Source organism: Acinonyx jubatus, chromosome B2, assembly GCF_027475565.1.
Source record: "Acinonyx jubatus isolate Ajub_Pintada_27869175 chromosome B2, VMU_Ajub_asm_v1.0, whole genome shotgun sequence".
In the NCBI taxonomy this organism is placed as follows: Eukaryota; Metazoa; Chordata; class Mammalia; order Carnivora; family Felidae; genus Acinonyx; species Acinonyx jubatus.
The window spans coordinates 101153521-101176898 of record NC_069385.1 but is presented as its reverse complement, the minus strand read 5'-3'; the positions used below and the strand labels follow the sequence as shown (position 1 = coordinate 101176898).

The window sequence follows — 23378 nt, the reverse complement described above, 5'->3', positions numbered from 1 at the left end:
TTTTTGAGATTGGTAGATCAGTTTGGGGGATATTGACATCTTAACCATATCAAGATTTCAAATCCATGAAGATGGTATATTTCTCTATTTATTTAGATCTTCTATCAGCCATGTTATATAGTTTTCAGTGTAGAGGTTTTACACATCTACTGCTAAATTTAGCTCTAAGCATTTATATATTTGATACTATTTATTATTTTTTTAATATGAAATTTATTGTCATATTGGTTTCCATACAACACCCAGTGCTCATCCCAACAGGTGCCTTCCTCAATGCCCATCACCCACTTTCCCCTCCCTCCCACCCCCATCAACCCTCAGGTTATTCTTGGTTATTAAGAGTCTCTTATGGCTTGCCTCCTTCACTCCCTGTAAACTTTTTTTCCCTTACCCTCCTCCATGGTCTTCTGTCAAGTTTCTCAGGATCCACATATGAGTGAAAACATATGGTATCTGTCTTTCTCTGCCTGACTTATTTCACTTAGCATAAGACTTTTCAGTTCCATCCACGTTGCTATAAAAGGCCGTATTTCATTCTTTCTCATTGCCACGTAGTATTCCATTGTATATATAAATCACAACTTCTTTATCCAATCACTTGATGGACATTTAGACTGTTTCCATAATTTAGCTATTGTTGAAAGTGCTGCTATAAACATTGGGGTACAAGTGCCCCTATACATCAGGACTCCTGTATCCCTTGGGTAAATTCCTAGCAGTGCTATTGCTGGGTCATAGGGTAGATCTATTTTTAACCTTTTGAGGACCCTCCACACTGTTTTCCAGAGCAGGGGTACGAGTTTGCATTCCCACCAATAGTACAAGAGGGTTCCCGTTTCTCCATATCCTCTCCAGCATCTGTAGTTTTCTGATTTGTTCATTTAATCCACTCTGACTGGCGTGAGGTGATATCTCAGTGTGGTTTTGATTTGTATTTCCCTGACGAAGAGTGACATTGAGCATCTTTTCATGTGTCTGTTGGCCATCTGGATCTCTTCTTTAGAGAAGTGTCTATTCATGTCTTCTGCCCATTTCTTCACTGGATTATTGGTTTCTTGGGTGTGGAGTTTGGTGAGTTCTTTATAGATTTTGGATACTACCCTTTGTCCGATATGTCATTTGCAAATATCTCCTCCCATTTCATTGGTTGCCTTTTAGTTTTGTTGATTGTTTCCTTTGTAGTGCAGAAGCTTTTTATCTTGATGAGGTCCCAGTAGTTCATTTTTGCTTTTAATTCCCTTGCCTTTGGAGATGTGTCAAGTAAGAAATTGCTGTGGCTGAGGTCAAAAGAGGTTTTTTCCTGCTTTCTCCTCTCGGGTTTTGATGGTGTCCTTACATTCAGGTCCTTCATCCATTTTGAGTTTATTTGTGTGACTGGTGTAAGAAAGTGGTCTAGTTTCATTCTTCTGCATGTTGCTGTCCACTTCTCCCAGCACCATTTGTTAAAGAGACTGTCTTTTTTTTTCCATTGGATACTCTTTCCTGCTTTGTCAAAGATTAGTTGGCCATACATTTGTGGGTCCAGTTCTGGGGTCTCTATTCTATTCCATTGGCCTATGTGTCTGTTTTTGTGCCAATACCATACTGTCTTGATGATTACAGCTTTGTAGTAGAGGCTAAAGTCTGGGAATGTGATGCCTCCCACTTTGGTTTTCTTCTTCAATATTGCTTTGGCTATTCGGGGTCTTTTGTGGTTCCATACAAATTTTAGGATTGCTTGTTCTAGCTTTGAGAAGAAAGCTGGTGCAATTTTGATTGGGATTGCATTAAGTGTGCAGATTGCTTTGGATAGTATTGACATTTTAACAATATTTATTCTTCCAATCCATGAGCACGGAATGTTTTCCATTTCTTTGTATCTTCTTCACTTTCCCTCATAAGCTTTCTACACTTTTCAGCATACAGATCTTTTACATCTTTGGTTAGGTTTATTCCTAGGTATTTTATGACTCTTGGTGCAATTGTGAATGGGACCAGTTTCTTTATTTCTCTTTCTGTTGCTTCATTATTGGTGTATAAAAATGCAACCGATTTCTCTACGTTAATTTTGTACCCTGTGACTTTGCTGAATTCACATATCAGTTCTAGCAGGCTTTTGGTGGAGTATGTCAGGTTTTCCATGTAGAATATCATGTCGCCTGTGAAAAGTGACAGTTTGACTTCATCTTTGCCAACTGTGATGCCCTTGGTTTCCTTTTGTTGTCTGATTGCTGAGGCTAGGACTTCCAACACTATGTGAAACAACAGCGGTGAGAGTGGACATCCCTGTCATGTTCCTGATCTCAGGGGGAAAGCTCTCAGTTTTTCCCCATTGAGCATGATATTAGCTGTTGGCCTTTCATAAATGGCTTTTATGATGTTTAAGTATGTTCCTTCTATCCCGACTTTCTCAAGGGTTTTTATTAAGAAAGGGGGCTGAATTTTGTCAAATGCTTTTTTCTGCAGATTGACAGGATCATATGGTTCTTATCTTTTCTTCTATTAATGTGATGTATCACGTTGATTGATTTGCAAATGTTGAACCAGCCCTGCAGCCCAGGAATGAATCCCACTTGATCATGGTGAATAATTCTTTTCATATGCTGTTGAGGTCAATTTGCTAGCATCTTGTTGAGAATTTTTGCATCCATATTCATCAGGGATATTGGCTGTAGTTCTCTTTTTTGCTGGGTCTCTGTCTGCTTTGGGAATCAAAGTAATGCTGGCTTCATAGAATGAGTCTGGAAGTTTTCCTTCCCTTGCTATTTTTTGGAACAGCTTGAGAAGGATAGGTATTATCTCTGCTTTAAATGTCTGGTAGAATTCCCCAGGGAAGTTATCTGGTCCAGGACTCTTATTTGTTGGGAGATTTTTGATAACTGATTCAACTTCTTCGCTGGTTATGGGTCTGTTCAAGTTTTCTATTTCTTTCCATTTGAGTGTTGGTAGTGTTTGGGTGCTTGGGAATTTGTCCATTTCTTCCAGGTTGTCCAGTTTGTTGGCATATAATTTTTCATAGTATTCCCTGATAATTGCTTGTATTCCTGAGGGATTGGTTGTCGTAATTCCATTTTCATTCATGTTTTTATTTTTTTGGGTCCTCTCCCTTTTCTTTTTGAGAAGCCTGGCTAGGGGTTTATCAATTTTATTTTTTTTCAAAACAACTCTTGGTTTCATTTTAGATTCTATATTGTTTATTTCTCCTCTGATCTTTATCATTTCTCTTCTTCAGCTGGGTTTTGGGTGTCTTTGCTGTTCTGCTTCTAGTTCCTTAGGTGTGCTGTTAGATTTTGGGGTTTTTGTTTTGTTTTGTTTTTATTTTTTTTTCAACGTTTCTTATTTATTTTTGGGACAGAGAGAGACAGAGCATGAACGGGGGAGGGGCAGAGAGAGAGGGAGATGCAGAATCGGAAACAGGCTCCAGGCTCCGAGCCATCAGCCCAGAGCCTGACGCGGGGCTAGAACTCACGGACCGCGAGATCGTGACCTGGCTGAAGTCGGACACTTAACCGACTGCGCCACCCAGGCGCCCCACTGTTAGATTTTGTATGGGATTTTTCTTGTTTCTTGACATATGCCTTCATTGCAATATATGTTCCTCTCAGGACTGCCTTTGCTACATCCCAAAGTGGATTGTTGTATTTTCATTTCATTTGTTACCATATATTTTTAAATTTCTTCTCAAATTGCCTGGTTGACCCATTCATTCTTTAGTAGGGTGTTCTTTAACCTCCATGATTTTGGAGGTTTTCCAGACTTTTTCCTGTGGTTGATTTCACGTCATAGCATTGTGTTGTGAAAGTGTGCATGGTATGATCTCAATTCTTTTACACTTATGAAGGCTTATGAAGGGCTGTTTTGTGACCCAGTATGTAATCTGTCTTGGAGAATGTTCCATGTGTACTCAAGAAGAAAGTATATCCTGTTGCTTTGGGATGCACAGTTCTAAATATGTCTGTCAAGTCCATCTATTCCAATATATACTTCAGAGCCCTTGTTTCTTTATTCTCTGTCTAGAGGTTCTATCCATTGTTGTAAATAGACTATTAAGTCTTCTGAAATTACCACATTGTTATCAATAAGGTTCCTTATATTTGTGATTGCTTTATACATTTGGGTGCTTTCGAATTCAGTGAATAGACATTTATAATTGTTAGTTCCTCCTGATGGATAGGCCCTGTAGTTAATATATAATGCCCTTCTTCATCTCTTCCTATAGCCTTTAAAGTCTAGTTTGTCTGATATTAGTATGGCTACTCTAGCTTTCTTCTGACTTCCAGTAGCATGATAGATAGTTCTCCACCCCTCCCTTTCTTTTTTTTTTTTAATGTTTATTTTTGAGACAGAGGGAGACAGAGCATGAATGGGGGAGGTCACAGACAGAGGGAGACACAGAATTTGAAACAGGCTCCAGGCTCTGAGCAGTCAGCACAGAGCCCGACGTGGGGCTCAAATCCACGGACCATGAGATCATGACCTGAGCTGAAGTCGGACAATTAACCGACCGAGCCACCCAGGCGCACCAACCCCTTCAATCTGAAGCTGTCCTCAGGTCTAAAATGAGTGTCTTGTAGACAGCAAATAGATGGGTCTTATTTTTTTTATCCATTCTGATACCCTGTGTCTTTTGGTTGGAGCATTTAGTCCATTTACCTTCAGTGTTATTATAGAAAGATACGGGGTTAGAATCATTGTGATGTCTGTAGGTTTCATGCTTGTAGTGGTGTCTCTAGTACTTTGTGGTCCTTGCAAGATTTCCCTCACAGAGTCACCCTTAGGATCTCTTGTAGGGCTAGTTTAGTGGTGATGAATTCCTTAAGTTTTTGTTTGTTTGGGAAAACCTTTATCTCTCCTTCTATTCTGAATGACAGACTTGCTGGATAAAGGATTCTTGGCTGCAAATTTTTTCTGTTCATCACGTTCAAGATTTCCTGCCATTCCTTTCTGGCCTGCCAAGTTTCAGTAGATAGGTCTTCTACTACCCTATGTTTATACCTTTGTATGTTAGGGTCCTTTTATCCCTAGCTGCTTTCAAAATTCTCTCTTTATCCTTGTATTTTGCCAGTTTCACTATGATATGTTTTGCAGAAGATCGATTCAAGTTTCATCTGAAGGGAGTTCTCTGTGCCTCTTGTATTTCAATGCCTGTTTCCTTCCCCAGATTGGGGAAGTTTTCAGCTATGATTTATTCAAGTACACCTTCAGCCCATTTCTCTCTCCTTTTCTTCTGGAATTCCTATGATACGGATATTGTTCCATTTGATGGCATCACTTAGTTCTCTAATTCTCCCCTCACACTCCTGGATTTTTTATATTTTTCTCAGATTCCTCTTTTTCCTAAATTTATCTTCTAATTCACCTATTCTCCCCTCTGCCCCTTCAATCCCCACTGTGGTTGCCTCCATTTTATTTTGCACCTCATTTATAGCATTTGTTAATTCATCATGACTATTTTTTAGTCCCTTGATCTCTGTAGCAATAGATTCTCTGCTGTCCTCTGCTTTTTTCAAGACCAGCAATTAATTTCATGACTATTATTCTAAGTTCTTGTTCAGTTATATTGCTTAAATTGGTTTTAGTATATGTGCTGCCGAAGCAAGCACTTGCTTAAATTGGTTTTGATCATTCGTTAGCTGTTGCTACTTCCTGGAGTTTCTTTTGAGGAGAATTAGTCTGTTTCGTCATTTTGGCTAGTTTTCTGTCCTTTTTGCATTTTTAACGCTTGTGTGCTCTGCACTTGGGAGCACTGTTATATTAAAGGAGGGTCATACACTGTCCAGGGTCTGGCCCTTCAGGAGGTGTTTTTTTGGGGATTGTTACTTGCTCTCTGTTCTTGTGACTTTGGTTATTTTATTTGCCTACTTGTAGTGATGTTTTGGGCCCTCCAGGTGTGCTTTGATTTGTTCCTTGGAGAAGCCCTGTAAAGGACAAACTGATAGAGAAACAGGAGACAAAAACATGCAAACACACAAACAAATAAAAACAAAAACCTAAAGACTAAAAACAAAAAAAAAACAAGAACACTGACTACAAGTAAAGAACAGGGTGGAGGCGGTGCTAATGGAAGAGCACATACAAAGAGAGAAATGACAGGAGTGGGGAAATAGAAAAATAAACATTGACTAGGCAGAGGGACTAAGAGGCTTAATCCCAAGAGAGAGAAAGGAAAATAAAGAAGGAGTCAGGGAAAACGAAACGAAGATAAAGTTACCCAGAGAAATTATATGGCTTGATTATTCCAGAGAGAGAAAGGAGTGTAAATACCGAGGTGTAGAGCATCTATCAAGAGACTGAATTAAATATGTCTGTTTAGACAAACCAATAACAAGAGTAACCAGCCTCAGCTAAGGAAGAGATAAGGAGGAGAAAAGGGAGGAAGGAGAATAGTTAATCCAGCCAATGCTGCAGCGCTTGTAGGTAGTAGCTGTCCACAGGGTGTGCTGCTCCAGTGGATATGCAGTTGCCCAGCTCAAAGGGACACAGTTTGGCGTTTTCTGAACCCACCTCCACTATGGGCCCCGGGAGTGATCCCTGAGGCCTGGCCTTGGCCGTGGGGGGCAGGGGATGGTGATCTCCTAGTCTCTTCTCCACGGAACCAGACCCAGTGGACTCTGTTTGAGTCGTCCTCACTGTGCTGTGGGTGCAGACAGGGCAGTCCTTCTCACTCCACCAACTCCCCTGACCCTGCACTTGGCTAGGATTCAAAGTCCCAGTCCATGCTTCCCTGGGGAAGCACCTCTCAGTGTGGGGATGTGTGGTCCCGGTGGCTTTGTGCCACAGCACTTCAGGGAGAACCGCCTTCTCTTACTGTTGACTGAGAGCCTCTGCCCTCACCGTGAGTCCATGGGATGGTGGACGCAGGCAGGTTTGGTGCTGTTGTGCAGCCCTCTAGGGAGGGAACCATTTTCTCCAGTTGCGTATTGAGCCTCTGACCTACTACCACACCAAGGGCTGGCTCCCCTCCTCCCCAGGTGTGCAAACAGGGAGCTGGCCCCAGTCCGAAGTAAGCCCTGCAGCTAGAGATTGGATCCGTCTCAGTCTGAGGTCTTTCTCCTGTCCAGCTATGGGCCTGCACCTCCCTAGCCGTTCTTTCTCTTCCCTTTGCCTCTCTGCAGAAGGGGGTCCCTCCCCTCTGTGCCAGTGCAGCCTTTATTTTTTTTATCACCCCCAGTTCGCAGTTACCCCCCTATCTTTTTTCCAGCTTTCCCGTTTTCTTCCTATTAGATTCAGTCGCTTTTCCTCCCAGGCTCTGGTGTTCAAATTCCTTTGGCTTCTACACTTCTTTGTTTGAGAGACGTGGGACGTATGGATCCCCCTACTCCTCCACCATGTTGGCCCTGTACATACTAGTTTAAACATTATAAGCATTGTTTTCAAAAAGTATATTTATAACTCTGACATCTTACAGTCCATATAGCTGAGTGTTCAAGTCCAATTCTTTTAAGTACTTTATGTACACATAGTGCTTAGCCTCTGACTGCATCCTCCTCTGAGCTCAAAAGTCTGAACTCATTCCCCTAATCACCATAGCTCCCACCTGTAAGAATTACCTTAAAAAACACCCGAAGCCTGAACATTTCATCTTATCCTTCAGCATTTTCTGCCTTTTATTCATCTCCCCAAATGCCTCACTTCCTTCAGAAAATACTTCCTAACTCATGCACTCCTTATTGTCACAACACATTGTGTGTAGAGAGGTGTATCAATCTATTTCTTATAAACATTAAGGTATTATGGCTCGATTTAAAAAACAATTTTAGGGGACCTGGGTGGCTCAGTCAGTTTAACTCATACTATATTGATGTATGCCTCAATACTTGCTGACTGGAGTTTCTCATTTGACTTGGGCAACTCTTTCAATCATTGGTCACCTTTCTTTGTATGACAGCCTCGTCTTCCTATTGGGATGTTGAGTTCCTACCAGGAGGGAACTTTTTGTGCCATCAACTTATCTCCCTGTTATGCCCAGTCCTATGCCAAGTACTGAGCTTGGTGTCATCTCCATAATTACTGCTCCCACTAGAAGGAAAAGACGTAGTTTATTGAGATGAGCAACTAACCAAAGAACAAGAATATTAAGTTTGCTCCTACCTGGCAATTTATTAAAGGAAAAACAGGGCTTTGAATTTTTATTCTTTGGTAAAACCAATACCACTTCATAGAAGAGGAATTAAACACAACACGTCACCTATTTTCAACCCATTAAAGATATTGGTATCATGTTTTTGAAAGATCATCATTGGAAATCTGTTCCCCCTTGTTCTTCAAGTCAGCATCTATTCATAAAAGACTAACACAAGTGTATCTTTCCTTTACAGGCCCAAAACATTTAAAAATCTCCCATGAATTATTTACATGGAAGCTCCAATCAGCAATATACCTGACAGGCTCCCTAGTCAAAATGAAAGTGCACTGTGTAAAGGTGCCCAGGGAGGCTGGCCGCCTCCCACTGTGAGGTTATAGACAGAACTAAGTCAGCACACATTATATGTCAGTGCTGACATCAGAAGGAATCAGATCCTTTGATCTCAGAACGCCACAGGAAGCTTAGATCTCAGACAAATTAGATAAAAAATGAATTTATAGCAGATATGTGTCCTAAGGCATTCAGCTGAAAGTTTGGGTTTTAGGGAAGGAAGACTAGTGAATATCAAAACATATGAATTGGCATGTCTCCCCTTTACCTCCACCTTATTGCTGAGTCCCCATTAAAATGGAAAGATAAGGTTTCATGTTGCCCCTCCATGCCACATAGAGTCCCATTGGTGGATTTTACCAAGCTTCTGGAAAAAAGGAATAAAATACAGGAACATATATCACTTATCTATGAAAAGGTAGACTACATGGTTTTGGACCCTTTCCGGTTCACCATAGTCAGCTATAACTTTTCCAGCTACTCTTAACCTTCTTTGTCTTCCAAAACTTTCTTGGGCAAAAAAATATATGGTGTGCCTATGATTGTTTTAAATTTGTGTGATTACTACTCACTGGCTTCTTTTGCAAGGGGAACGTTAAGAGTGAATCTCTCCTCACTCTCCCACTACCCTCACTGCTCATATTTTCCCAGCCCAGTCTTCATGTCTTGCATTTCGTGTTGGATGAATTGGATTCAGCATAGAAGGTTCAATATAACCACATGGATCTTGGAGCCTAAATAGGGTCTGAGGCAGATGGACAACTGAACAAGCAACATAAAGAATGTACTCCACCCTTGAACTGGGAGGGGCCAAGTTGGGGGAACAGCATGGAAGCTTTGTTGCTTCTCTCATCCCTGAAATACAGCCAGATAACACTAAACCATCCTGCACACCTAGAAAACTGATTGTTGTATTAATCCTCAAATCTTCACAACCTTAACCAGAGAACTCTGCAAGTACATGGCATGGAGAGGGGGAACTCGGGGAGTAAGCCACTGAGGGCAGGGAGCTGTTTTTTGCTTGCAGAGAGAGGATGGGGATGGCAGGAGAGTATGGAAAATCTCCCTCCTGCCCAAAAGCAGCTGGAGAGAAAAGAAAGAGTATACAATGGACTGAACAAAAAAAAGTGAGAAAGGAGAGTGTTTAAATTCCATTAAGACTCTATAGGCAGGAAGCATGCAGAGTCAAACTCCACAGCTCGATACCTGGTGGTGCTCTGGTGGGAAGGGTGAATCCCCAGGAATGGAGAGCAAGGTCCTTGGGCCACACAGGGAGAGGCGGTTCCCCTGCTGGGAGGATATTTGGTAGAGGCTGTGCGGCCTCCCCACAGGCAAAGGACAAAGTGGACCTGGGATAACAAACACATTCGTTGGTGATCAAACAAGGACATTAAGTGTAAAGCCTGGCTCCAGACGTGTGTTGTGATTTTCCATAATTTGTGAAACGATGCTGCTACACGATCATGCAAACTTTTTCTGGGGTGGGCTGGCACCCAGCCACAGTCTCTAGGCATTGGCACCAGCATGGTCCCACAAACGTTCCTGGGTGTGGGCAGAGCAGCCGGCCAGTGCTCAATGAGACCCTCCCCCAGAAGGTCTGAGCAGGTCAAATGTGCAGTCCCTCAAAATTGAGGGATTGGGAAACACAGCTTCATCTGAGATAAAACTCAGGAGGGAGGTGCTGCATGGCAACCTGACAGCTTGGTCACGGACAGTGTAAAAGCAGGGAGTGGATGGAAGCTAGATACCAAGGAGTGATGCACAATTGCTGGTTGAGGAGAGCACAGAATTCTGATACTAGACACTAGGTAGCTGGGTGACGCCATTCTCACCTCTCCCGCGCATGCACATACACACCTATAGGCACCACAACAATCCACCAAGTAAGCTAGTCAGTGCCATCTAGTGGAAAACAGAGCCATTACACTAAGCCTCACCTAACTGGGTCAACCTCACTCTTCAGGAACACAAGTCTCTCTGCCTGATTAGTTTATGGACTATAAAGTGCTTCATAGTTCAACTTCTAGGGGAAACCGATATATTTCAATTGTATGTCAATCTGTTTGCTGGTCCATCTATTCAATTTTCCTTTTCTTATTCTTGAATACAGAAAGAGAAGTAAAATATTTTTATTTTCCATTTCTATTAAAAATGTTTTTAATTTTTTCTACTATATATTTTACTTTTATGTAAATTTTTCAAATTCTATTTTTTTACTTCCATGTTTCATTTTATTCTGTTTCATTGTATTCATTTTTTTCAAATTTTCAAACATTTCCTCTTTTTTCCTTTTGTTACCATTCCCTTTTTTCTCTCATCTATCAAGCTCAACAACCAGACCAGAAAACCCCTAGCATCCTTTATGTGATTGTTTTTATATTTGCCCAAAAGAAAGAAGAGGAAAACAATGACAGCCAGAGACTTAACACAGATACGAGCAAGATGTCTGAACCAGAATTTAGAATCATGATAATAAAAACACTAGCTGGGGTTGAAAACAGATTAGAATCCCTTTCTGCAGAGATAAAAGCTAATCAGGATGAAAAAATTCTGTTACTGAGCTGCCATCTCAAATAGATGCCACAGCAGCAAGGATGGATAAGGCAGAGCAGTGAATCAGTGATACAGAGGACAAATTTATGGAGAACAATGAAACAGAAAAAAAGAGGGAGACTAAGGAAAAGAGCATGATTTAAGAATTAGAGAAATCAGTCACTCATCAAAAAGGAACAACATCAGAATCATAGGGGTCCCAGAAGGTAAAGAGGGAGAAAAAGGGGTAGAAGGGTTATGTGAGCAAATCTTAGCAGAAAACTTTCTTAACCTGTGGAAAGACACAGACATCAAAATCCAGGAAGCACAGAGGACTGCCATTAGATTCAACAAAAACCGATCATCAACAAGGCATATCATAGTCAAATTCACAAAATACTCAGGCAAGGAGAGAATCATGAGAGCAGCAAGGGAAAAAAGTCCTTAACCTAGGAAGGACAGATCAGGTTTGCAGCAGACCTATCTACAGAAACTTGGCAGGCCAAAAAGGGGTGGCAGGATATACTCAATGTGCTGAATCTGAAAAATATGCAGTGAAGAATTCTTTATCCAGCAAGGCTATCATTCAAAATAGAAGGAGAGATAAAAGGTTTCCCAGACAAAAATTAAAGGAGTTAATGACCACTGAACCAGCCCTGCAAGAAATTTTAAGGGGGACTCTGTTAGGGGAGAAAAGACAGGGAAAAAAAATACACCAGAAGCAACAAAGACTAGAAAGGACCAGAGAACACCACCAGAAACTCCAACTCTACAGGCAACATAATGGCAATACATTCATATCTTTCAGTACTCGAAACGTCAATGGACTCAATGCTCCAGTCTAAAGACATAGAGTGACAGAATGCATAAGAAAACAAGATCCATCTATATGCTGTTTACAAGAGACCCACTTTAGACCTAAAGACACCTTCAGATTGAAAGTAAGGGATGGAGAACCATCTATTATGCTATTGGTCAACAAAAGAAAGCCAGAGTAGCCATACTTAGACATTCTAGACTTTAAAATACTGTATGATGAGATGGAGAAGGGCATTTTACATATATATATATAATATATACATACATATAATACATATATGTATTATATGTATGTATATACATACATACATATGTATATGTATATATACATATATATGTATGTATATATATGTATGTATGTATGTATTATATACATACATATAATAATACATATATATTATATATATATATAGAATAAGGGGTCTATCCACCATGAAGACCTAACAATTGTAAACATTTATGCTCCAAATGTGAGAGCACACAAATATATAAATCAATTATTCACAAACATAAAGAAACTCATTGATAATAATACCATAATAGTAGGCGACTTCAATACCCCACTTACAACAATGCACAGATCATCTAAACAGAAAATCAACAAGGAAACAATGGCTCTGAAAGACACACTGGACCAGATGCACTTAATAGAGATATTGAAAACATTTCATCCTAAAGCAGCAGAATACACATTCTTCTCCAGTGTACCTGGAACCTTCTCCAGAATAGATCACATACTGGGACACAAATGAGCCCTCAACCAGTACAAAAAGATCGAGATCATACGGTGAATATTTTTAGACCATAACACCATGAAACTCAAAATCAATTGCAAGAAAAAATGTGGAAAGATGATAAATACTTAGAGACTAAAGACCATCCTACTAAAGAATTAATGGGCTAACCAAGAAGTTAAAGAGGAAATTAAGAAGTACATGGAAGCCAATGAAAATGATAACACAACAGCCCAAAACCTCTGGGACACAGCAAAGGTGGTCATAAAAGGGAAGTATATAGCAATCCAGGCCTTCCTAAAGAAGGAAGAAAGGTCTCAGATACACAACCTAACCTTAAATCTTAAAGAGCTGGAAAAAGAACAGCAAATAAAATTCAAAATCAGCAGAACCAGGAAATAATAAAGATTAGAGCAGAAATCAATGCCATAAAAACAAACAGGAAAACATATCAATAAAACCAGAAGCTGGTTCTTTGAAAGAATTAACAAAATAAACCCGTAGCCAGTTTGATCAAAAAGAAAAAGGAAAGAACCCAAATAAATAAAATCAAGAATGAAAGAGGAGAGATCACAACCAACACAGCAGAAATAAAAACAATAATAAGAGGATATTATGAGCAAATATGCACCAATGAAATGGGCAATCTGGAAGAAATGGACAAATTCCTAGAAACATATAAAGGACCAAAACTGAAAAAGGAAGAAATAGAAAATTTGAACAGACCCTTAACCAGTAAAGAAATCAAATTAGTAATCAAAAATCTCCCCAAAAACAGGAGTTCAGGGCCAGATGGCTTTCCAGGGGATTTCTACCAAACAGCCAAGGAAGAGTTAACACCTATTCTCTTGAAGCTGTTCCAAAAAACAGAAATGGAAGGAAAACTTCCAAACTCTTTCTGTGAAGCCAGAATTACCTTGATTCCAAAACCAGACATAGACCCCTCTAAAAAGGAGAACTATAGACCAATTTCCCTGATGAACATGGATGCAAAAATCCTCAACAAGGTATTAGCCAACCAAATCCAACAATACATTAAAAGAATTATTCACCCCAACCAAGTGGTATTTATACCTGGCTTGTAGGGCTGGTTCAATATTCACAAAACAATCAATGTGATCAGATCAGTAACAGAAAGCACAAGAACCACATGATCCTCTCAATAGATGCAGAGAAAACATTTGACAAAATACAAAGTCCTTTCTTGATAAAAACCTTGATAGAAGGATCTTACCTCAAGATCATACAAGGAATATATGAAAGACCCAACACTAATATCATCCTCAATGGGGAAAAACTGAGAGCTTTTCCTCTGTGGTCAGGAACAAGACAGGGATGTCCACTCTCACCACTGTTATTCAACATAGTATTGGAAGTCTTAGCCACAGCAGTCAGACAACATAAAGAAAATAAGATGCATCCAAATCGGCCATGAGGAGGCTAAACTTTCACTCTTCACAGATGACATGATACTGTATATGGAAAACCCAAAAGAGTCCACCAAAAAACTGCTAGAACTAATCCATGAATTCAGCAGTCGCAGGATATAAAATCAATGCACAGAAATTGGTCACATCCTTATACACCAATAATGAAGCAACAAAGAAAAATCAAGGAATTGATCCCATTACAATTGCACCAAAAACCATAAAATACCTAGGAATAAATCTAAACGGAGTGAAAAATCTATACATGGAAAATTATGGAAAGCTTATGAAAGAAACTGAAGAACCCTCCTAAAAAAAAGAAAGAAAAATATTCCATGTACCTGGATACGAAGAACAAATATTGTTAAAATGTCAATACTACCCAAAGGAATGTAAGTATTCAATGCAATCCCTATCAAAATAACACAAGCATTCTTCACAGAGCTAGAATAAACAATCCTAAAATTTTTATGGAACCAGAAAAGTCCCCAAATAGCCAAAGCAATCTTGAAAAAGAAAACCAAAGCAGGAGGTATCACAATCCCGGACTTCAAGTTATATTTCAAAGCTGTAATCATCAAGACAGTTAGGTACTGGCACAAAAACAGACACTCAGATCAATGGAACAGGATTGAGAACCCAGAAATGGGCCCATAAACATATGGCCAACTAATCTTTGAAAAGCAGGAAAGAATATCCAATGGAATAAAGACAGTCTCTTCAGCAAGTGATGCTGGGAAACTAGACAGCAACATGCAGAAGTATGAACGTGGACCACTTTCTTACACCACACACAAAAATAAACTCAAAATGGATAAAAGACCTAAATGTAAGACAGAAAGCCATCAAAATCCTCAAGGAGAAAGCAGGCAAAAACTTCTTTGACCTTGGCCACAGCAACTTCTTACTCAACATGTCTCCACAGGCAAGAGAAACAAAAGCAAAAATGAACTATTTGGACCGCATCCAAATAAACAGCTTCTGCTCAGTCAATGAAACAATCAGCAAAACTAAAAGGCAACTGACAGAATGGGAGAAGATATTTGCAAACGACATATCAGATAAAGTTTTAGTATCCAAAATCTATAGGGAACTTATCAAACTCAACACCCAAAAAACATATAATCCAGTGACGAAATGGGCAAAAGACATGAATAGACACTTCTCCAGAGAAGACATACAGATGGCTAACAGACACATGAAAAAATGCTCAACATCACTCATCATCAGGGAAATATAAATCAAAACCACAATGAGATACCACCTCACACCTGTCAGAGTGTCCGACGTTAACAACTCAAGCAACAACAGATGTTGGCGAGGATGCGGAGGAAGAGGATCTCTTTTGCATTGCTGGTGGGAATGTAAACTGGTACAGCCATTCTGGAAAACAGTATGGAGATTCCTCAAAAAATTAAAAATAGAACTACCCTATGACTCAGCAATTGCACTACTATTTATCCAAGGGATACAGGTATTCTGTTTCAAAGGGACACATGCACCCCAATGTTTATATCAGCACTATCCACAATAGGCAAAGTATGGAAAGAGCCCAAATGTCCATCTATGGATGAATGAATAAAGAAAATGTGGTATGTATATATACATATACATATATGTATATATGTATGTATATGTATATATACATATACATATATGTACATATGTATGTATATGTATATATAATGGATTATTACTCTGCAACCAAAAAGAATTAAATTTAGCTATTTGCAACTACGTGGATAGAACTAGAGGGTATTATTATACTAAGCGAAATTAGTTAGAGAAAGACAAGTATCATATGACTTTATTCACATGGGGACTTTAAGATACAAAACAGATGAACATAAGGGAAGGGAAGCAAAAATAATATAAAAACAGGAAGGGGACAAAACATAAAAGACTCTTAAATATGGAGAAAAAAATAGAGGGTTGCTGGAGGGGTTGTGGGGGGGGGGGGAGGATGGGCTAAATGGGTAAGGGGCTTAAGGAATCTACTCCTGAAATCATTGTTACACTATGTGGTAATTTGGATGTAAATTATAAAAAATAAATATAGAAAAAAAAACATAAAAAAAGAAGACACATTAACAGTGGGAAAAAAAAAAGAATGTACTCCACTTTGGTTTCTCATTTGTCAATTAGGGCAGCAGTCCTGCCTACATGTTTAAGAAGGTATATGCAATAATTAAGATTCATTAATGTAGATTTTTTCCTTGAAGAGAAAAATTATCATATATTTTGAATAAGTAATGCATTGCAAATAAGCTACGGAAATTTTAAAAATATGAGAGAAAAATGCCTTTAATTCCAAATTATGTCATGAGTGTTTATTTATTGTTTTATAATATTCTAGCAGTGGATATGTTTTAGTGAACCTGAATTCACTCATGAATCCATATGGAGTTTACTTTGGTATAATTTTTGAAGTGTGAGTCTAGATTGATAAATGTTGTAAACAGTCAAATTTACTAACCCCATTTAAAGACTAACAGTTGTTTTATCTTTATTATCTCTTTTATCATATGTTACATTTATATATCTAATATCTATATCTCATTTGAACTAATATCTGCATATATTCTTATGTCAGTATTATATTGTCTGAAAATAGTAACATAAATATTATTTCTCTGGTTGAGCTACCCATCCCTACTGCCTAAAACTCAATTTCTTATTAAAAATTTGGCTTTGGGAGGCCTGGGTGGCTCAGTCAGTTAAGTGTCTGACTCTTGGTTTTGGCTCAGGTCATGATCTTACAGCTTTGTGGGTTCGAGCTCCACATTGGATTCTGTGGAGCCTGCTTGGGATTCTCTTTCTCTCTGCCCTGCCTGACTCACACTGTCGCTGTCTCAAAATAAATAAATGTAAAAAAAAAAAATAAAAATAAAAAAAATTGGCTTTGTATCATTGTTCTGTATTATCTGAAGAACTTTAGAATCATCTTACGATGTTCTACTCAGTATAAAATAATGGCAGCTGCATTAAACCAAAATTAATTTAGGAGTTACTGATTTCTTTGCAATATTACTCAATCCAATTAGAAACATGGTGCAATTCCCTATGTAATCAAGTCTGCTCTTTAAACTATGCAATATAGTTTATTTTTATATAAAATTCCAATATACCTCTTGTTAACATTGTTTTCCAAGACAGCATCATCTTTAGTCACTATTATGCATTTCAATATGCCTTCTAACTGTATGCCACTGGCTTATACAATATTATTTTTGCATAGACCAACATAATTTTTGTGTAAGCAATTCAAATTATTTATAAATTATAGCATTTATGGGTTGCATCTTTTAAGTTAGTATTAAACAGTTATATCATCTACAAACAATCATGTATTTTCTCTAACATTCTCTTAGTTTTTTTTTTATATTGTATTTCCTAGCATTCTAAAATATGTTATAAAGTTGTAGTAATGAGTTATTTGTTTTATCTTAATGTGAGTAGTACCTCTTCTAATATTCCCTTGTTAAACATGATATTGGATCTTGCTTACAAAGAACATTGGAACTCTCCATCTTATTTAGCTGAAAGTCTCTTACCCTTGGTATTTTAAAAAATATTCCCATTTTAAAAATTTTCTTAAGGAATTAAGTGCTAGATTTTATTTACATGTTTAAATTAGGAGATGTTCATATATTTTTAATTATATGACATGGGCAGGGTATTTATTAATAACTTCCAAATATAGTTCTACTTTCCTGGGAACGTGGGACAATTTTTAGTCCAGAGCTGTTTTGGTCTTCCCTGCTTTTGGACATCTTGTGGCCAGCTCTCTTCTTCCCTCTCCCTGTCATTCTTATAGGTCTGTACTTACAAAGGTAAATTCACAGTCCTTTTTATTTAATATTCATAAAATACACCATATACAGTCAATAGGACCCTAAAGTGGTAGACATAAAACCCTGAAGTTAATGATTTAGTCACAAATCCATAATATCTTGCCATTTTTTCATGAATTTTCAGTTCCCAGCACTGGGAACAGAGGTTTCACCAAAAAAAAAAAAAAAAAAAGTGGCCAAAGACCTTCGATGTCTAGAGAAGGGAGCACTGGGGTCTGCAGCAGTAGCAGTCACACAAAGACAAAGGCAATAGCAAGGAAACTAAGGTGGCACTAGATAGCATTCTGCCTGCAAGTCAGTCACATTTTGCCAATTCGTAGGACCCCAAAGACGTACAGTCATGATCCTGTTGTTTATTTTGTGAACCTGAATAAACTTTCTGCGTCTCTTTTAGAAAAATAAGGGGGCTTTTTTACAGCAGTTGAAAAAACTGCTGGAATCCAGGTTTCTCTAGAAAGGGAGAAGGGCAGGAACAGGTCTCATTTCATCTTTGCTTTCACCATTTACTCAATAACAATAATTATAAGCAGTCTAATATCCTAACACCCTATGGTAACAGTGCTGCTGGAATTAGAAAATATACAGAATTTATTCAAAAAGATCAGAACTACATGAACACCCATAACTATATTATATATAAAAGGTGTTAAGTGAACAACAGGGAAGTGTTCTAAAAGTTCAAACAAGGGGATTATTTATTCTAGCTTAAAAAAAAAAGCAGAAACTGAATTTGATCTGGGATTGGAAGGAGTAGAGACTTTAGGTGTGTAGATACATTGGAAAATGTCATTTTGAAGCTGGGAGAAGTTGTATATGGGGAGTGTTGTCCTGGAGAGAAAAGAAGGACAGGAGGAGTGGACATCTATAATGGGTGTATTAACTAAGAATGAAGTGAAGATACATCTGTGAAACAATATAGGGGAAGGTGGAAACCAAAGAGGTTACAGTGGTGTTGTTATTCAAACTTGGTGAGCAAGGGCACAGGGTGGTATGGGGAGCACCAGGAGGTAAAGAGAACTCTGAGGTGTCTCACCTGGGAGATCTGCTCCCTCTTAACCAAATTAGGGGAGCAAGGGAACAGTTGAGAAGGAATAATACAAAATGGAGCTTCGACAGAGCAAAACTAGACTCCCTCCCTGGCATTTCTGTAAACCTGAGTGTGTGCAAACTGGACAACCAGGCCCTTAGCAAATGGGATTTGAAACAGTGTGATATGATTTAGGAGCTTGAAGGACTAAACATGTAACTTAAGATAGTGATATTCTTTTCACTCTTGGGGAATTATCTCCAATCCTTACGTTCATCAAATACATATTGTTTGTTGTGATTGCTTTACACTTAATTGTTGCCTAGAATTGTTCTTTCATTTTACCCAAAATATTATTCTTGTGTCCCAACCAAATTGCACACTCATAAAAGACAGGGGACCAGATATCACCTCTCTGCAACTAACTATACAGAGAAGATCTAATAAAGTATTAAATATCAGGAGGCAAATAAATACTTATCCAATATTTATCGGGAGACATAATCTAACTACATTTAGTAAGCCATTCCAGCATCTTTCATCTACATATTACAAAGACAATAGCTTCTTCCAGGGTTTCTCAGCCTTGGCATTATTGACATCTTGAGCCAAATAATCTTTACTGTGGGGTGGTCCTGTGCATTGTAAGATGTTTATGGTATCCCTAATTTCTTCTCACTAGATGCCAGTAGTGTCCCCCCTCCCTGTGACAACTCTGACAACAATGCAAATGTCCTCTGGAGGTTGGATGACTAACTGTCCCCATTTGTCTGGGATACAGGGAGTTGTTGAGACACAAGGCTTTGATTTTTAAAACTGGCAAAGTTCTGGGAAAACCAGGATAAGGTGGCCACTCTATTTGGGGGGCCAAAACTAGCCTCTCAAGAACCACTGGCCTATGGGAACAGAGAGCCATCTATGTATAATGAATTCTTAAAAACAAACAAACAAAAAAAAATGAAAAAATACTGCCATCGAGGCACACATTTAATATTTTGGAACCCAAAGAGGAAGTACTCATTTTCATTGAAGTAGGAGGGACTGGGAAAGACTTTATGAGAAAAAAACAAAACAAAACAAAAACATTTTTCAGCTGGTGCTTAAAAGCTTCAGGAGGTTTTAACAGGTGAAGATAAGGAATCCAACTGGGAGAAAGTGTGCAGGGAAATGGGTGGGAAGGTATTAGACACACCTGAGGAGGAGTGAGCTAGTGTAGTGAGTGTGGGCAGTGGGCATAAAGGTGAATTGCAAAGTAACGTTACAAAGATAGGAAGGAGTCATGCCTTTGAAGGCTTTGAGTCTTAAATAACAAGAACCAACAATAAATAACACATATATATCTTACATACAATATGCCAGGAATTGCTCTGCACACGTTAGTAATATTAACTCACTTAATCAGCACAACAACCATAAGAGTGAGCAGTGTTATTATAGCAACTTTCCCAATGAGGGAGCTAATGGACATAGAGAGGATAGTTGACTTCCTTGAGGCCACAAAGCAAGTCAACAGGAGAGTCAGGATTAAATTCAGTCTGCCTGACTCCTGGCTTTCATGCTCTGAACTGTCCCATTCTTCTGCCTCTCCAACTAACTTGAGAATTCATTAGATCTAACTAGCAGAGTGACTAGCACAAATATGAATTTTATAAGCTGACTCAGATGGCTCTATATGTCTGGCTGGTAATGGTAAAATATGAGGGATATATGCACCACTCCCTTCCTCCCCCAGTGTAACTCTCCACCACCCCTGTTATATCCACACAATTTTTCGTAAAAGCCATAACATGATGAGTTTACAGTCTCAATATACTGGATGGTGGAAACAGTTCCACCAGCTGAATAATTTTAGTGCTATGGTATTGCTTAGTAAATGCAGTGTGCTTATGAGAGACAGAGCCAATTCCTTTATTTGCAAAGGCCAAAAGTTTAGAAAAAGAGAGAAAAGGGAAACTAAAGTGCCACGGACATACTGAAATAAACCAAATTTATTTAAAGCTTGCAACAATTAGTTGTTTTGTAGCTGGCAATAATTTCTGAAGAAAATAGGAGATGCCTCATTACTTGCCTTGGAATTGATGATCTTCAGATTTGGACATAGCTTAGGAAATAAGGAAACAAATCTGCTATGGTCCCTAAGGGAGGATTTGGAGAACACATCTTTCTATTTTTAACCTGGATGTCCTAATAAAATGGCCCCTAATACTCCCGTCTCTTCAATCTAAACTTTTCCGCAGGAACCCTGTCCCTTATCTCATTCCTGATAATTTATTAATAAGCCACCAGATAAAAAATGTTCCTTAATAAAACACCCAGGCATTGTGGACTGCTTAATGTAGTTAATTTAAGTAGGGTAACCGAGATTCATGTAGATAGCCATATTAGATTAGGGGGAGATTAGCATCACTCTTGCTGTTTGCTTAAGAATGCGGCTAAATATGCTGTTTTTCACAGTGCTGAATTCACATGAGCCTTTTCAAACACTTATGCTGAATTTACATGCAATAATATAGACAAGAGGTTTCTAGACACCAAACAAAGTGGTCTTAGATGGAATCTGGAAAAAATTCCCATCCTTTTCTCTCTATCTTCTTTCTTCTCACACCTACCCACTCCAAGCCTACTTCCGCCTTCTGGCATAGGTCCAGGCTGAAGTATGGCTGGCTAATTTGTTGGGACATTTCTAAAAAACTAACTTCATTTCCTCCATGAGAAAAAATACAAACAGGCAAACAAACTGATATCTACACACACACACACACACACACACACATACACTTGCCAGAGTTCACTGAACTAGAGGTAGAACAACATTGAACTGCTACATTTTAGTTAAACATGGTACTCATAATCATTAAAATTCATATTCTTTTTTCAAGCAGAAAATATGATAATTGACTATTCCTTAGAATAAATACAAATATTACTCTTTCTAGAGTGTATGCTTCAAAATGTTTCAGATTCATAAAAATTATATGAATATTTTTCATCCACCATATCCATATTTGGCAAATCCCTCTTGTGCTCTACCCACTGTCCTCCTGTTTTCTGTGTCTTAGAAGGGCAAAGGAAAATCATTGGTCTGGATAAATGCTTACCTTTTCTTTGCTTGGCACCAATTCCAATGGTAATATAGAAATATAACAAGCAAAATCATCTAGCATAATGTGCAATGTAAGCAAATAATGCATTTTGCTAAAAGTAACAAAACAACAAGCAGAGCTTCACAGAGCTGACTCATTTTTAAGGATTCCATATTCAGCTTAATTTGCATAGTTGGTATTTGGCAACACCACTGTCTTTTTTCCCAAATTCAATAATGTTGCCAGACTGGCAGCTTTGCAATAGCTAAGGGAAAGATTATATGCCTATGCTTTAGTTTTCCCTTTCTCTATGTAACAAATTCAAATGTTAAACCAATTATCATCTACTAAGAAAAAATTATAAATGTCAACTTGAATAATTGGTTAATAGCTGAGTGAATCAGATGGACTTGTATATTCCTGTATTGGGGTGTAATTTCCTTGAGAAGAAGTAACAAAGAATAAAGAAGGGCCTAACAACTAAATTGATCCAGAAACTAACAACCATGTGGAGAGGGAGGCCACAGCTCATCCACGATGGGTCTCTGTTGTGGAAATCATCCCCATTGTCCAAGCTTACCTTCTCCCATCATGGCGTCTTCCTTTTCAGTCTCTACATGTGATCCTTGGCGTTTGGATGAGATGTGGATGTGATTCTTTTGACCATTGGTCTGGAATTCAGAAATATCTCCACTTTTTATTTCTAGAATAATGAAAAAAAGTGAATGTTTCTTGTTTTTTAGATAAAATGACATTTTTTATTTGCAAACGTGCCCTAAGGGTTAAGGTGTTCCTCTTGTATGCCCTCACAAAATGATTGTGATATACACATGCAATAGAATTCACATGATATATTGAGAGCTTAAGGAATAATGAAATACAATCCCATATACTGGCCAGCAACTTTAAGGTTGGTTCAGTAGCCATATACAGTAAAACTAGCCACCAAATAGGACTACTGAACATTTGAAATATGACTAGCTTAAATTAAGATGTGCTGTAAGTGCAAAATATACACCTGATTTTGAAAAACTGTAAAATACCTAATATTCTTATAGTTATTACATGTTGAAATAACTTTTGATAGATTAAGAGGATACTAGAAAATTACATCATGTGCCTCATATTTGTGGTTCATGTTATATTTTTACTGGACAGAGCTGGTATGGAATGTTACAATACTCTTTTTACCTTTTATTTTGAAATAATGATAGATTCACAGGAAATATAAGGGACGGTTCATGCATCCTAAACCAGCCTTCTCCACTGTTAACAACCCAAATAACTACAATATGGTATCGAAACCAGGAAATTGACATGGGTACAATCCATAGAGCTCATGAAATTGTGTGTGCTTTTGACTGAAGACTTCTATTTCTTTTAATGTTTTATTTATTTTTGGAGAGAGAGAGACAGACGGAGAGAGAGAGAGCGACAGCGCATATGAGCATAAGAAGTGGAGGGGCAGAGAGAGAGGGAGACATGGAATCTAAACCAGGCCCCAGGC

At 38.4% G+C, this 23378-nt stretch overlaps 1 protein-coding gene across 10 annotated transcripts in view; it reads right to left on the bottom strand.

Moving 5' to 3' along the window:
- The window catches only part of PKHD1 (PKHD1 ciliary IPT domain containing fibrocystin/polyductin), a 482749-nt gene that overhangs the window by 4959 nt on the left and 454412 nt on the right, over positions 1 to 23378 (bottom strand). For all 10 annotated transcript variants that reach the window (XM_053222692.1, XM_053222697.1, XM_053222699.1 and 7 more), the window contains one exon: positions 22452 to 22574. In XM_053222692.1, coding sequence (XP_053078667.1) covers positions 22452 to 22574 — 123 coding nt within the window. The remainder of the gene's footprint in view (positions 1 to 22451; positions 22575 to 23378) is intronic.